We start from the raw sequence: 15,360 nt of genomic DNA, 5'->3' as shown, positions 1-15,360 counted from the left end.
GAAGAATTGCGGGTGTGCCAAAGATGTGTTGGTGTGGTGCTAGTATCTCGGCGATCATTTCAAAGTCCACTGCCAATCCGTACCGCCGTTACTATCGTTGTGCTTACGCTGCATCGCATAAGGTAATGTGATTGAGATTTGGATTGTTTGTATCAAATTTTGAGTTGATTTCTCTGTTCTCTGTAGCTTATCGATGATAACCACACTTTCAAGTGGGTTGACGAAGCATTGTTAGATGAGATAGAGAGATTGTCTATAAGAACTGCTGCACTTGAACAAAGCATGTCCCAGATTACAACAGCGACTATGGATCAGCAGAAGATGGTTTTTGAGAGGATGCAATTGAAGATAGAGGAAGAGATTTTGGAGAGGGTTGAAGAAGAACTCTTGGAATCCAAATCAAGCATGAAGAAAATGTCGATTGCTGTCATTGTAGGTTGTATGCTCATGCTTGGTTTGAGTAAAGTGATAGGTTGAGACGATTGGGTGTGGTTTGTTGTTGTTGTTGGTAGGTCTCTGTTTTTGTTGTTGTTTTCTTGTCTTGGAATTGTTGTGCTTGTTGTCTGTTTGTATCAAGCATGATCATGTTTGTGTAATGAAAACGAAATTTGGAGTCTTTTGCTTGTTGGGCACATTTGTTGTTGTTTTGTTATGTCTAAATCAGATGGAGAACAAAAATTTCTGAGGAAAAAATTGGACAAAACTGAGAACAACAAAATCCTTAAATGATTAAACTGGTTCAAGCATGTCTGAGAACAAAAATTACAAAGCCGAAAAGTCTAAATCAGATGGAGAACAAAAGTTACATAGCCGTTAAGTCTAAATCAGATGGAAAACAAAAACTAAACCCATCTAACACCTAATTCTCTAATCTTTCCAATGAAGCCAATCCTTCATCCTTGAGACATCACAACTCCTTGAGACGATTCCAGTTGACTGCCTTGAGTGCCTTGAATGGCAGGGACTGCTGCAGACACTCCTTCAAAGGTCTAAGACACATTATAAGACAAAACAGGAGTCAGTAACTAACTATAAAACAGAGCAAATGACAGTGCATATAACTAACTATTATGTTGCTAACCTGTGCAGAAGACTTCTTCCTGTGAAACCTTGAGTTGTGGCCAGCTGCACCACAAACACCACAGTGCATTACCCTTTTCATCTGTTTTGGTGCCTTCTTGGTAGGAGATTCATACTTTCCCTTTTTCCTCTTCTTATCCTTCTTACTCTCCTTTCCTTTCTTTCTCCCAGGCTGCGGTGGTGGTGGTGGTACATGCACATTAGGGTGCTCTGTTGAAGGCCAATAAGCTGGTCCTCTCTGTGGAAATATGCCGTCTGTGTAATTCTTCTTCCACATAGGTGTCCTAAACCAGTGACACACATAGTCCTCAACTTCAAGCTTTTTGTCTAGCAGGACTCCATAAACATGCTCACAAGGAATGCCACAGATTTGCCATTTCTGACAAGTGCATGTCCTCTCAGTCAAGCTTATCCTATGAGTATCTAATCCTCTGGTAGCTTCATACATGTCATTAGTGCTTCTTCTTATAGTCATCTCTGAAGCTTTCTCAAATTCTTTGGCAAGAAACTTACTAACATATGGTGTGCATCTCCCTTTGTGCTCATGAGATTCAGCAGCTCTTGTGGCAATCCTGACCATTGCAAGTCTCCTGATGGTCTCAAGCATTGGCACAAACGGTTTGTCCCTAGCTTTCACAATTGAGTTGTTGAATGACTCAGTTGAGTTATTCTCAACATCTTCACAGAAGTTTCCTTGCTTGTAAAACGCCCTACACCAAGTTCTTGGTTTTGACTTGACAACATCACGCCAGACAGCCACATTATAGTTGTAAAGTCTTGTCAGGTTTGCTTCATAAGCACTCTCATTGTAGCTCCATGCCAAATCCCAAACATACATCTTCATCTCTTTATCTTTGCCATGGTTTTTCTTCAAGTTTCCATAGATGTGTCTGACACACATTCTATGTTCAGCCTTTGGCAGCTCTAGCTCCACAGCTCGGATTAGACCCTGCAAAATACAAACAAGAGGTTATTAAGCACTTTGTGTAGCCACAACAACAACATGAATAACTAAACTCAAAATCAGAATGGTTAATACCTTTTGGCGATCAGAAACAATGATATAACCATCACCATCCATCAGTCCCAAGTCAGACTTCAGCTTTTCAACAAACCACACCCAATTATCTATGTTTTCTACTTGTACACATCCCCAGGCTATTGGATATATCCGATTGTTTGCATCTCTACCTAAAGCAACCAGCAACTGCCCCTTAACTTTTCCTTTTATAAAAGTTCCATCTACTCCTATCAATGGCCTACAAGACTCTATCCAAGTTTTTTTGATCGCATGGAAGCATACATAGAACCTGTTGAACTCCTCTTGTCCTGCATCATTAGTCACAGTTTCAACTGCAACAGTCGATTCTGGATTTGATTCTCGTATCTCTGCCGCATAATCTTGGAGCCTTGCAAACTGCTCATCATATTCTCTCTCAATCCAACTCAATGCTTTTCTCCTTGCAGCTTGACATTGAGGCCTAGATACAGTGATCTTCCACTTTTCTTTAATGGTTTGTTCAATCTTCTTAGGCAAAAAGTACTCAGGTTCCTCTCTAATTTTATCTAAAAACAACCTAGCAATGACAGGAACCTTCAGCATCTCACAATCTCCATTCGGATTACATGTATGAACATCCTTGAACACGTTAACCCTCCACTTTCGACATTTCTTAGTGATAGAACAATAGATCCGCCAGATACATCCATCCCTATCACACTTAAAGGCAATCTTATCTTGATCATACCTGTATTGTGCAATGTTGCATCCTGTCTTCAAGGCATGGTCGAGTACAGCTTCCTTAAACGCAATGCTGTTGAAGAATGTCTGGTGATAGTACAGATTCCCAACTCCACGGCTGATGTTGTCACGCTTTCTCTCCCGAGCACCTTCGTCATCTTCATCACTGTCATTATCCGGATACTCGTCGTGAATAATCGAAGGCTCGTCTCTAAACTCCGTACATGCCTTCTCGATTTCAAACTGGTCTCGCTCTAGTAGGTCTTCATCGTCGGGTTCAATGTCTGGTTCTGGATTTCCTTCTCCTTCTTCTGCTTGCGGAACAGACTCGGAAGGCTGGTGATGAACGACAACATCAGACGACGGCGGCTCCAACTCATTTGAATCCATCAGTTGAAATCTCCAATTTGAGTTTTCTGAGTTTCTAGGGTTCTTAGGTTCTTAGAATTAGGGATTCTGGGAATTGGGGATTTTGAGAATTGGGGGTTTTAAATTCTCGGGTTGTAATCGGGTTGGTTTATGGGTAAATCAGGTTTATTTTCTTTGTTACGCGGTTAATGGTGGTTTGGGTACAGTAAACCAAGTATAAACCACGAAAATCAAAATTTTGGAGATGGCGGTCTTGAAGTTTTGATTTGGGGGGACACATGAGTGTAACTTTTAATCTGTGTGGACAGCGATCGAGATCCGAATTCGGTGTAGTTGTGATACTATGTGAAACTTACTAGGGGGACACAGGTCGTTTTCCCTTAAAAACTTAATACTACTGTATTTAATTTAATGCATCATTAGTTGTTTTATCTCGTGTTTTAACCCTAAGTCACATGATATATAGATAGATAAACTATTTGTTAACTGATCCCTAAGAGGATTCCTGTGCAAATGTACAGAGGAATGTCCGCATTACAAATACATTTGTTTTTCTTGAAATCCAGCTTCTTATTCTTCTTTCCTAATTGCTTTATGATTATTAAATTTGTTATATTATTAACAATGATTAGAGACAACTAATAGTCCTCTTTACAAGGAAACAAAGAAGTAAAGAAGACAGCTAATTCAGATGAGATGCTCTCCCACACACTCTTTTGTGTATGCAAAGTTTCTGTAATTAATTAAGGTTTAAATTTAAAACCCTTTAACAACAAAATAAATAAATAACGGTTTAAATTTTTAGTTAAACTTCCGAAAAGAGAATGTTTGATAAATTGTAAGAAAACCAGGTAGAGAGCATTGATAACTAACATTAAAACCAAAAATAAAAGAAGAAGATGTTTGATAGCTAGTATGATACTAGAAGTATTGTTTACTCTTAAAAAATTATCAAATCTTGATTTAAAAACAGTGGTTAGCGTATGCATGAACCTGGTGAGTTGTGATGAGATCTGGTATTGATTTATTTCAAATAGGATTAAATATGATATAATGTGTACATATATTTAAGTAATCTTACGATTCCGTGCGAATGATTTTCTCCTATACACTAATTTAGTTAATTTCATTGATATATTTTATATGCGTAGGAAAAGAAAATATGTTTTGTTATTATATGGATGCTTAATATTCCCTAACTGATTTTTATCTTAATTTTTTGGAGTTGAAACATACTTTAAATGTTTTTTTTTTTTAACTAACTCAAGTTGCATATAAAATAGTACTCCCTCCGTTTTCGAATAGTTGTCGTTTTAGAGTTTTTTTTTTGTTTTAAATTAGTTGTCGTTTTAAGGTAATAATGTAATTTATGCCAATAACTACCCAAATTACCCTCATTTTATTGAACACAAATTATTTGTAAATAATTACTTGTCATTTTTATGAGGTTAATATAGTCATTGTATACCTTTTCTTAATTTGTCCAAATACAGTTAAAACGACAACTTTTAAAAAACAGAGGGAGTAGTAAGTTTTGATTTATTGAAAAAAAAAGTTTTGATTTATTGATGAATTACGTACAACCGAACCACGGATGGTTAAGGATAGGTCGGTTTGTGGCATATCAATAAACAGTTCCTAGTCAAGATGTATTATTACTACATTGCCCTTGAATGTTAAATGTTCGAAAATCTATTTATGTCCTGACTCTCGAGATTCAACAGTGTTTTTCTCACGTGAGTTGCAGAGTCAGTTCACGTGGCCCCACTAACATCATGAAAACGACGTCACACTAACCTCTTCTTCGTCTTTCGCTTGAATTGACCATTTCGTTTTTATTTACATTCCTGATTTCCTTTTTTTTTAATCTAAATAAACGTGTAAAAATCTTACTAATTCCAGTTGTTTTTTTATAATGTATCTAACCAATTACTTGTGCTTTAGAGAAACCGAATCTCGAATAACAATAATACAATTCATGAAAGAACCATGAGATTGCGAGTGATTTAAATCATTATAATATAATTCATGGGGTTATATAAAATAAGGAGAATAAAGCGTGTTCAAGCACAACCTAACAACTCACGAGACAAAGTGGAGGGCATGTGGGGATGTGTTATTGTTTTTGCTCTTTCCCTATTTTGTACCATTTTTCTCTTCATGTGATCCAACACTATTTAGCTATAGTTCCTCACCTCTCCTCTCTCTCTTTTAAATTTGTTATTTCTGTTTTCAGATTAAACTAGGGCCATTAAACTACGACAAAAAAGTGATGGGCGTAAATCAATGTATAGCTTGGACGCATTAGAGTGTAATAAATATAATTCGTAAGATAAATTTAATCTATAAGACCATAACTACTGAAAAGTTCAAATAATTATAATCAAGTATATACGTACTAAGCTAAAATTTTAAATCCATATATATATACTTACGATACTCTGCTCAATAAGGATATTAAATTATACTATGAAAATATTTTATCATTTTTGGGTTAAGAAATACTTGATTTTTTGCGAATACCTAACTCAAATCCGTCCATACACTAGACATATGTTACTTTAGTAAATGCTAACTAAACTTATAAAATATGTATCGTAAGTCGTCTATTTGGTTTACTTACAAGTTAGTGTTAGTTAGTGTTGTAACAAGTGGCATTCAACTAAATTTAAAAATGCGTTTAGCTCACATGATCAGGGTCTTAATTATGGTTTTGACAATTGTTAATGGCACTGCACAAAGAAAGAGCTGTCTTTGTTCCACCTAATGTCACATACATATATCCCCACTCACACAAATACGTACATAGAAGCAGACACGTACAAAATCGAACTTGTCCCCCTATTTACCATCATTTTATTTTTTAAAGCATATACCATCAATTCTAGCACAATTTTCTACTAATGATTTCCTCTTAAATTGGTAATTATCTTCAGCCAGCAGAGGTAGCGTTATATTCCGGAGTTTTGAAATCAAACTTCTGTAAAGTGAAGTTATATAGATGAAGAAAATGCAGAAGCAGCTGAAATATGTAATGAAATCGATGTATGCATGATACTAGTATGTGTCTTTGTCAAAAATTACCAATTACCTTTCAATTGACCAATCAAAAAATCGAGTTATGCATATATATGAAGGTTTTTTATAAGCATGATTTTCTAAACAGAGGCACAAAATCTTCTTCTGTTATAGGATATTTTTTTTAAGATTAGTAAATAGTGTTCTTCAAATTCTTAAGTTATTTTTTTTAAAGATTAGTAAAATAGTGATGAAGAGACACAAAATGTCATCAGATCTTTTCTTTCTCTTCATTTAAGTTTTGGTGGTATTAAATTTATGCAATACAAGAATAACGATGACTTGCATATCAGATTCGTGGGATTCCTAATACAGAAACATACTCCGTATAATAGAGTGCCTTGACACGCAAAAAGCTTATAGTAATGAATTGGAAATATTGATAGAGAAAAACGTCACAAAAACTACAAGCTTTTTAATCGGAGTATTAAATTATGAATCCGTGAAGATTTAATGTTTTCCAGATCGCCATGATTGTAGTATATTATGAACATATTTTTCGTATGCATGCCTATAAAAAGTTAAATTAATAGCGTGCATGTGAGTTTCAATTGCCGACAACGAATATTGAAAAATGACCATTAATTGATAGAGTCAATGAATATTAATGTTCAATATATACAAGGAAAAATGAATGAGTAAAAGTTAAAAGGATTTTCTTATGTTTTTTTGTTGTTGTTAAAGTAAGTAAAAGTTGTGTTTTTTTTTTTTTGGTACAAGAAAAAAAGTTGTGTTTTTTTCCTCGACGTTGTAATTTTGTTTGAAACTTTTGATTTTCTGTAAACTTATAGAGTTTTTCATTCAAAGGACGATATGCAATATTTGATGTTCAATCATTGAAATCTCGTAAAAGTTATATACGAGCAATAGTCATTTTTTCAAAAGCACCAGTATTTTTAATGCAGTAAAATTTAAAATATACAGAAAAACGAAACAAATTAATGGGGATCGTCGAACACAATAAAAACAAAAGCGTACATCGATTAAAACCAAACAAATAAATAAAGAATAATAATATCGATTCGTGTGTGTATTATTTAGTTACTTTTTTTTCTTTTTTTTTTTTTAATTTTTAGCGCCGCTAAACGGATAAACCCGCTCTGTTACCTTACACTAGAAAGCAACTAACAAAAGACATCCACCACGTGACTCCGTTAGATTAACGTCGTTTAAACGGAGTGTATTTGCTGTTTAACGGGGAGCGTTATTATTATGGCTGTATAAAAACATTTCCGCCTTCTCATTTCCTCTCTAAACACCGAGAGAGAGAGATAAAGAGAGAGAGAGAGAGTGAGAGAGATAGCTCTCTGGCTGATCTTTTTTTTCCGATCAGATCGAAGAGTTTTATCTCGAAATTCCAAAGTTTTTGTTTGGTGTCTCTGACTTAGAGATCTCCAAGCTTCACGTAATTTGTTGTCGAAGAAGGTACGCTTCTTAGCTCAAATCTAATCCATTCGTTTTCTTTAGAGATTTGACTTGGATTCCAGTTTTTGTATCTCCATGTTCATGGGTTGACTTGAATTACGCGAAATTGAGTTGGTTTGAGCTATGAATTCTGCTGAATTATGGTTATTGTCTTGAATTCGTATCCAATTTTGATGACAGATCTATCGAATCCACGAAATTGGTGACTTCTGGCGATTGTTACGGTTGAATTCCCGTAAATTCCGGGGAATTCGCGGGGAAAAGTTGCGGCGGAGGCTGATTTAGGTTAAATCGAGCAGAATTTGACCAAATTCGAAGATTTTTATCGGGAAAAAGCCTCAGAGAAAGCATAATTCAGCGACTTCGGAGCTCAATTCCGCGTCTTCAACCATCGGAAAACACAACACCGCCTGAATCAGCTGCTACCAGTCACAGATCTGAGCTACTAGCTACAGAATTCCGTCGAATTCACGCCATTTTTTGCGAAGATTTGTCCATTTTTTTGGCAATTCCCGCGCACAGACTAATAATATAATATAAAAGAATTCAAAAACCGTCGAAGCTGTCGTTCATGGAGCTTCCTCAACCACGTCCCTTCAAAACCGAAGGTAACCACACTATTCTCAGATATTATTATTACCAATGCTTTATAGATAAAACAGAGAGTTTAAATTCCACGAGATTTAGAATTTTAAATTATATAGTTTTTTTGCGTTTGCATTTTTTAATTTTTGATATACTATATATTAAGAAGAATTTCCACAGGGAGAAAACCAACACATGATTTTTTATCGCTCTGCAGTCATTCAACCGTCCACCCAGATCCAAAGCCAACACCACCTTCTTCTCAAGGTATATTTTACCATTTTACCCTTTTGCCATTTTTATTTTCTTTAAGATTCTCTTAAAAGGGGTCACGTTTTTTTCGCGCGTGCATATGATCTGACTTTAAGACGAATCATGGATCAAAATGTTGCTATTTTGTTGGGTCCTAATGGGTCCAACTGTGCTTAAAGCCCATGGAAATTTGGGACCGTTTTTCTTTTTTTGGTTATGGGGGATACACATGTCGTAAACCTCGCATTCGAATAAATATCTTTGAACCCTCATGATGTTGATGCATACACATATCTATAAACTATAAGATGATGAGATTTTAGAACCAGTAATTGAATAAATGGGTGATTTTCATTTTCGTTAAATGTTTGAATGCATACAACTTTATATAAGATGTAGGGATTTATTTCTCTAACATATAGTATATGTTTTTAATTATGATGGTACATGGAGCAGGTAGTCACTTGAAAACCCATGATTTTCTGCAACCGCTAGAATGTGTTGGTGCTAAAGAAGAAGTAAGTAGGATTAACACTACCACTACATCATCCGAGAAGCCACCGCCCCCTGCACCTCCTCCACCGCTGCAGCACGTGCTTCCCGGTGGTATAGGGACTTATACAATAAGCCCCATTCCTTACTTCCATCATCATCATCAGAGAATTCCCAAGCCGGAGTTGTCACCACCGATGATGTTCAATGCTGCTGTGCAAGCGAGTGGCGGTAATGAGAGAAACATTGTCGATGAGAATTCAAACTCTAATTGCAGTTCGTACGCTGCTGCATCAAGTGGATTCACTCTGTGGGATGAATCTGCTTCTGGAAAGAAGGGACAGACAAGGAAGGAGAATAATGTTGGGGAGAGAGTAAACATGAGAGGTAACAAGTAAAATTGAATCTTGATGTATTTTTGGACTAGTTTAAAGTATTTAGAAACCACATGAAATGCTGAAATAAGTTTTTTTTTTTATGTATAGCTGATGTTGCAGCAACTGTGGGACAATGGCCAGTGGTGGAACGACGGTCCCAGTCTTTGACAAATAATCATATGAGCGGTTTCAGTTCTCGCTCTTCCTCTCAGTCAGTCTCATATCCTCTTTGTTCTATTACTCGGTCTATGGACTTAAAAGGGTGATCAACTAAGGTTTTACTTTGGTTGCAGAGGGTCTGGGCTTAAGAGCCAGAGCTTCATGGACATGATAAGGTCAGCAAAAGGAAGTTCACAGGAAGATGATTTAGATGATGAAGAGGATTTTATCATGAAGAAAGAAAGCTCCTCGACTAGCCAGAGCCATAGAGGTTTGTATTTTCTGAGAGTTTACCATTATGTTTTCTTAACCGTAACAGCTTAGGATCTGATTGATTGGTTCTTTACAGTGGATTTGAGGGTAAAAGCAGATGTGAGAGGCTCTGCTAACGATCAAAAGCTGAACACACCTAGGTCTAAACATTCTGCTACAGAGCAACGGAGAAGGAGCAAGATCAATGATAGGTAAGTCCTGAATATCTGTACATATGCACGATATTAATTAGCAAAAGCCAGAATTGGTTGTATAGTTTAGCAGAGTGGAGATACTAATCAAACATTGTTAATGGATCCCTCCGCAGATTTCAAATGTTGAGACAACTAATACCTAACAGCGACCAAAAGCGGGATAAGGCCTCTTTCTTACTAGAGGTATAACTATACTTTTTTGGCCAAATTTTCTGTGACTGTAAGATTCAGTCTCATCTGTTCCTAATCTCCAATTGTTTTTTTTTTGGAAAACATAGGTTATCGAGTATATTCAATTCTTACAAGAGAAAGCAGACAAGTATGAGACCTCTTACCAAGGATGGAATCATGAACCTGCGAAGCTATTGAATTGGGTAAATATATTCTCACGTTTTCCGACCATACTTCATTCCCTTTTTTTCTCGGGTTGGAAACTGAAAACAAACAAACCATGTGATCCATTTACAACCAGCAGAGTAACAACCAACAGCTAGTACCTGAAGGAGTTGCTTTTGCTCCAAAAATGGAAGTAGAGAAGAACAACATTCCGGTTTCGGTCCTTGCAACAGCACAAGGTGTTGTTATCGATCATCCAACAACCGCAACGACCTCTCCATTTCCATTGTCGATTCAAAGCAACAGTTTTTTCTCTCCTGTGATTGCGGGTAATCCCGTACCTCAGTTCCACACAAGAGTCGCATCATCAGAGACTGTAGAGCCAAGCCCGAGTTCTCGGAGTCAAACTCAGCCATTGAAAGAAGAAGAAGAAGTAGAAGATGAGGAAGATCTTGAGGGTAACATCAGAATTTCAAGTGTTTACTCGCAAGGGTAAACTAAAAACCTCTCTTTTGATCTTGTAACAGTTGAAAGCAAAAAAAAGTTATTAACCTTTTATACATTTTTGTGGAGCAGATTAGTGAAAACACTGAGAGAAGCATTGGAGAATTCAGGAGTGGACTTAACGAAAGCAAGCATCTCCGTTGAAATCGAGCTCGCTAAACAATCCTCGTCTTCCTTCAAGGTATCTTTTTCTTTACTTACGTTTGATTCGATTCACACACATTTTTTTATGGGTTTGGAATCTTGATAGTTTATAGTTTTGTTTACTACTGATAGGATCGTGAAGTTCGTGAACCGGTTTCTCGAACCAGAAACGACGATGTCAAGCAAACTCGGAAACCAAAACGGCTCAAGACGGGACAATAGAAGTTATAAAAACAAAACCCAAAACACACAATCCGGTAAAACACCAAAATTGATTCCTCTGTTTTTTCTTTAAAATCTTTTATCTCAAAAAGGGATTATAATTTATTATTATAGTTATATCTTGATTTTTTTTCTTTTGTACATCCGAAATCTCGTGGGTCCATAATCTTTTGAGACCTAAGAAGACTATTGCGACCCGGTTGTGCTAACCGCATTTTAGCCTGTAATCTCAAATCTTCTTTGGGGTTTTCTTTTGAGGAATATATCATTTAAGGGGAAAGCTTTGAATGTTTTCGGGAAGCTTCCTGTGTTATTAAGTGGAACCATTTTTCACTCTCAATATATCATCATCTCACACTTTTTATATATGTTTCTTCTTCTTACACCCTTTGTTCTATGTAATACTATTTTTTAAAAATTTATTAGTTTTATTAAAAGTGGCATATATTTATTTGACTAAACCAAAGCTCCTCAAGACTTGAAGTCTTGAAGAATGATTGATTTTGAATAGAAAAGAAAAAAAAAACACACTCATAATACAGCCTGTATGACCCAGCTCTCTGGACAGTGTCTGGAACACGGCAAGAATCAATCAAGTAAACATTGGCAAGAAGAGCTATGTAAGAATGTAACTGCAGTGTTATCTTAAGTTGTAAATTAACAGCAAAATAAAAGAGTTAACATTCGTAATGACAACCAAAGCTTGTGCCAACTAACTTGAAGGAGCTATTTAAGTATAACTAGCAATTTTATATAAGTTTTAAGAAGCCAAGAAAGGTCAGAGAGGGAGGGCCTTCTCGATATCCTCTGCATGATTCTGAAGAGTTTTATTTCACTGCATTAAGAAAAAAGTTGGTGTACTGAGCATATAACAAGAAAACATAAACAATTGTTGGACTAAATAAACAGTGGGGAAGGGAGAGAGATGAGAATACCTGATCCACGCTTGGAGAGATACCTGCAGCATATAACAGACATATCAATAATCATGATTATGCAAGGAAAGCGAACCAATGGAGACAGTTACATATCGTTATCAAACATTTTCATGATAAAAAAGCAACAGAGCAAAAGAAAAGACTATCCACCACCTCCTCTTAAATTGCCTGTTAAAATAAAACCCTAACTAAATGCAGAAACTTAACAAAGCAAAGCAATTACAAAAGATGGAAACTAAGAGATGAGATGACTATGAATTGGTGAATTGTAGCAAGAAAAACACTCTCAAGAAGGAAGATATTCAAGAAAAAAAGTTACCAGGCAAAAGTGTATCCATCATCCAGCTCCTCTTCCTCCTCTTCTTCATAGTGGAATCTCTAGCAGTAGGCTTTTCATCACAGAAGATAACAGACGCACGTTTCTCAAAAGAGCTGTTCATTCTCACACCGTTAAAAGTTACCACAGAAGTACATGGTGGAAGTGGTGACGGCCTTATATTCTTTTTAATGGCTCTCATAGCATCAATCTCATCCTGATAGGGATGCGGATCTTCAGGGTGAGATAGCCGATACCAATGTGCCTCCTTTATGTCCTCGAGCAGCTCCTCTGCCGTATAAAAGCCACACCTGGACATGATAGCCTGGTTCGAGGAAGATGAAGATTCCACTCTGTCTTTCCCCTTTTTATACATTCTCGTCACACGTGGGAGAGGTTCATCTTCTACTTTCACCGCGGCCGTAGCATCTTCACCGCCGATTTCATCGCCGCCGTAGTCCCCACACCGCCGGTATTTCCTTGGACACGGTCTTTCTCGTTATTATGCTTTCTCGTCGTCACACGGAGAGCTATCTGCTCGTCGTCGCCTCCGAAACTTAGGAGATGGGCCGAGGCTGGGAGCTTTCTAGGTTTCCACGAGGAAAGAGCCGAAGACGCGGTGGTTGCATCTTTACCGTGGATTTCATCGCCCTCGTCGTCCCTGCGCAGGTTACTTTCCATGGTCTTTATCTCTCTCGAATTAGGTGTTTTACAAGTTAGGGTTCGAAACTTTGATTTTGTTTTTGTAGTAGTATTTTATTTATAGTTTACTATAAATAGGATCATGAAGTTTGTGGACCGGTTTTCTCTCGGGTAAATTGCATGGCAGTTGACCAAGTTTTAATTTCAAGTTTTGGCAAAGTGAGAATGGGCTTTCAAGTTTTGACATTTTGGCCAAAATCTGACCATTTTACCCCTACCGATGTACTGTTCACTGTACGGTTCAGTTAAGCGTACGGTTCAGTTAAGCGGTTCACTGTACGGTTCAGTTAAGCGGTTCAGTTACGTACACTGTTCCGGTTACGCAATATATTTCGTTCTTAATTGATTTGTGCGGGAATGTGTACCAATGTACGTACACTACAGAGTGTGTACAAGATACAGGCTGCGAAGGTAACACGGATACCAATATTAATGGTATATACGAAGTCACTATCGACCTTGGTATTGGAGCTTCCGCAAGTGGGACACTGAATGATAATCGGTTAGTTACCGCAGCTGAGGCTTACGAAGTGTATAATGACTTTTCTACATTACATGGTGGCGAGTTGGAGATTCTCGATAATGATGCTGCTCCGGTATTCGATGATTTAGCCAATTTACGAGATGATGAGACACAAGTTGAACTGAGTACGACAGGTGAGACTTTGTATGTCGGGAGTGTTTTTAAGAACAGAAAAGTCATACAACAAACAATGTCTTATCTCGCAATCAAACAATGCTTTTGCTACAAGCAACGTAGGTCATGTCCTACAAGATTGGAGATGGTCTGCGTTGATGATACTTGTCCATGGCATTTGACAGCTCAAGTTGTCAAGAATTCAGAATGTTTCAAAATCACATTGTATGATACCACCCATACGTGTGACATCGACACTCGTAAGAATTATAATAAACATGCTAGTTATAAGCTTCTCGGAGAGGTAGTGAAGAGCAGATACAGTTCTACGCAAGGGGGTCCGAGAGCTGTCGATTTACCACAGTTGCTCCTAAATGATCTCAATGTTCGGATTTCATATTCTACCGCTTGGAGAGCTAAAGAGGTTGCAGTGGAAAATGTAAGGGGGGATGATATAAAAAGTTACAGGTTTTTGCCTACCTATTTGTATCTTCTTAAATTAGCTAATCCGGGTACGATAACTCACCTACACTCTACACCTGAAGCTGATGGTACGCAGCGCTTTAAGTATGTTTTTGTATCTCTCGGGGCTTCTATAAAAGGTCTGAAGTATATGAGGAAGGTAATTGTCGTAGATGGAACGCAGCTAGTAGGACGTTACAAGGGATGTCTCCTCATTGCATGTGCCCAAGACGGGAACTTCCAAATATTTCCAATAGCGTTTGGTGTTGTGGATGGTGAGACTGACGCTTCATGGGTGTGGTTCTTTGATAAATTAGCTGACATTGTTCCAGACAGTGAAGATTTAATGATTGTATCGGACAGACATTCTTCAATATATAAAGGCCTCAGTGTGGAATTAGATGTACATAGTTAAAATGTGTACACAATAAAATTTAATTTTGTGTACGTACATAGTAATATTAATATGTTACAATTTATCTATGATAAGATGATATATATAATAACTAGATAAGGACCCGCACGATGTGCGGGTTTTAATTTTTTTATATAAAATTAAATTTAACAAAACAATATATATTCAAAAAAATTTATAAGTAGAAACTATCTTTAGAAAGTAAATAGATATTTTTAGTCATCAAATAAGTTAATTATATATTTGTTTTTTTTATATAGTGATTTACATTTCTATATTTTATATTTATTGCAACACTTATTACAATAATTTAAATTATCAATCACCAAAACTTTTTGTCAAATATTCATCATTATATTTATTTCCAAATTTCAAAAATGTAGTCTCGCAATCTCCTTAAAATATAGTTCTACAACTTCTTCAAAAAATATTTTACACGCAAACTATTGGTTAAATAATCATCTTATCACATCTATTTACAAACGTATCAGATCTATGTTATTACTAAAAATGTATATTTACAGCCCACCAAAAAAAAAAAATGTATATTTACACCCAATCATATGTCAAAATCTGATCGATAGACTTGACACGTGTCACGATCCCATGAGTTACTAATTTTAGAAACCAAGCTTTGTATAAGAAGACGATAGATTTTA

At 36.6% G+C, this 15,360-nt stretch overlaps 3 protein-coding genes across 6 annotated transcripts; 1 reads left to right on the top strand and 2 right to left on the bottom strand.

Annotated features, from left to right (window-relative positions):
* Positions 1–1,018: 1,018 nt before the first annotated feature.
* LOC110227864 lies at positions 1,019–2,294 on the bottom strand. The gene is made up of 2 exons (XM_021023746.1): positions 2,120–2,294; positions 1,019–2,029 (listed from the first exon to the last, which is right to left on the bottom strand). Exons 1-2 carry the CDS (start codon positions 2,159–2,161, stop codon positions 1,019–1,021), a joined length of 1,053 nt encoding a protein of 350 aa, XP_020879405.1. The 5' UTR covers positions 2,162–2,294.
* A 5,226-nt stretch (positions 2,295–7,520) lies between these two features.
* Positions 7,521–11,597, top strand: LOC9307379 (transcription factor BIM1). Of its 4 annotated transcripts, none has more exons than XM_021021963.1 (12): positions 7,521–7,693; positions 7,874–8,301; positions 8,459–8,545; positions 8,987–9,409; positions 9,520–9,610; positions 9,693–9,829; positions 9,908–10,022; positions 10,139–10,208; positions 10,304–10,399; positions 10,498–10,853; positions 10,938–11,046; positions 11,142–11,597. In XM_021021963.1, exons 2-12 carry the CDS (start codon positions 8,265–8,267, stop codon positions 11,229–11,231), a joined length of 1,611 nt encoding a protein of 536 aa, XP_020877622.1. In that variant the 5' UTR covers positions 7,521–7,693; positions 7,874–8,264; the 3' UTR covers positions 11,232–11,597. The 4 variants fall into 4 exon arrangements, with proteins under 4 accessions (XP_020877622.1, XP_020877621.1, XP_002873342.1 ...); XM_021021962.1 differs by having other exon boundaries at positions 9,508–9,610; positions 10,501–10,853; XM_002873296.2 differs by having other exon boundaries at positions 7,522–7,693; positions 9,508–9,610; positions 11,142–11,591.
* LOC9309410 lies at positions 11,527–13,011 on the bottom strand. Its single transcript, XM_021021965.1, has 4 exons — positions 12,551–13,011; positions 12,489–12,520; positions 12,167–12,189; positions 11,527–12,066 (listed from the first exon to the last, which is right to left on the bottom strand). Exons 1-4 carry the CDS (start codon positions 12,859–12,861, stop codon positions 12,064–12,066), a joined length of 369 nt encoding a protein of 122 aa, XP_020877624.1. The 5' UTR covers positions 12,862–13,011; the 3' UTR covers positions 11,527–12,063.
* Between the last annotated feature and the right edge of the window lie 2,349 nt (positions 13,012–15,360).

Source organism: Arabidopsis lyrata, assembly GCF_000004255.2.
Source record: "Arabidopsis lyrata subsp. lyrata unplaced genomic scaffold ARALYscaffold_6, whole genome shotgun sequence".
Lineage (NCBI taxonomy): Eukaryota > Viridiplantae > Streptophyta > Magnoliopsida > Brassicales > Brassicaceae > Arabidopsis > Arabidopsis lyrata.
The sequence above is the reverse complement of the archived record's forward strand: the minus strand, read 5'-3'. Positions and strand labels throughout refer to the sequence as shown.

Coding starts and splice junctions, on each gene's coding strand:
- LOC110227864 (XM_021023746.1), bottom strand. CDS start 2,161: ATGGATGGTGATGGTTATATCATTGTTTCTGATCGCCAAAAG. Junction 2,030..2,119: donor TTGTTTCTGATCGCCAAAAG/GTATTAACCATT, acceptor TGTATTTTGCAG/GGTCTAATCCGAGCTGTGGA.
- LOC9307379 (XM_002873296.2), top strand. CDS start 8,265: ATGGAGCTTCCTCAACCACGTCCCTTCAAAACCGAAG. Junction 9,611..9,692: donor AGTTCTCGCTCTTCCTCTCA/GTCAGTCTCATA, acceptor CTTTGGTTGCAG/AGGGTCTGGGCTTAAGAGCC. Junction 9,830..9,907: donor GACTAGCCAGAGCCATAGAG/GTTTGTATTTTC, acceptor GGTTCTTTACAG/TGGATTTGAGGGTAAAAGCA.
- LOC9309410 (XM_021021965.1), bottom strand. CDS start 12,861: ATGTATAAAAAGGGGAAAGACAGAGTGGAATCTTCATCTTCCTCGAAC. Junction 12,521..12,550: donor TGTGATGAAAAGCCTACTGC/TAGAGATTCCAC, acceptor GAAGAGGAGGAA/GAGGAGCTGGATGATGGATA. Junction 12,190..12,488: donor GATGGATACACTTTTGCCTG/GTAACTTTTTTT, acceptor TATATGCTGCAG/GTATCTCTCCAAGCGTGGAT.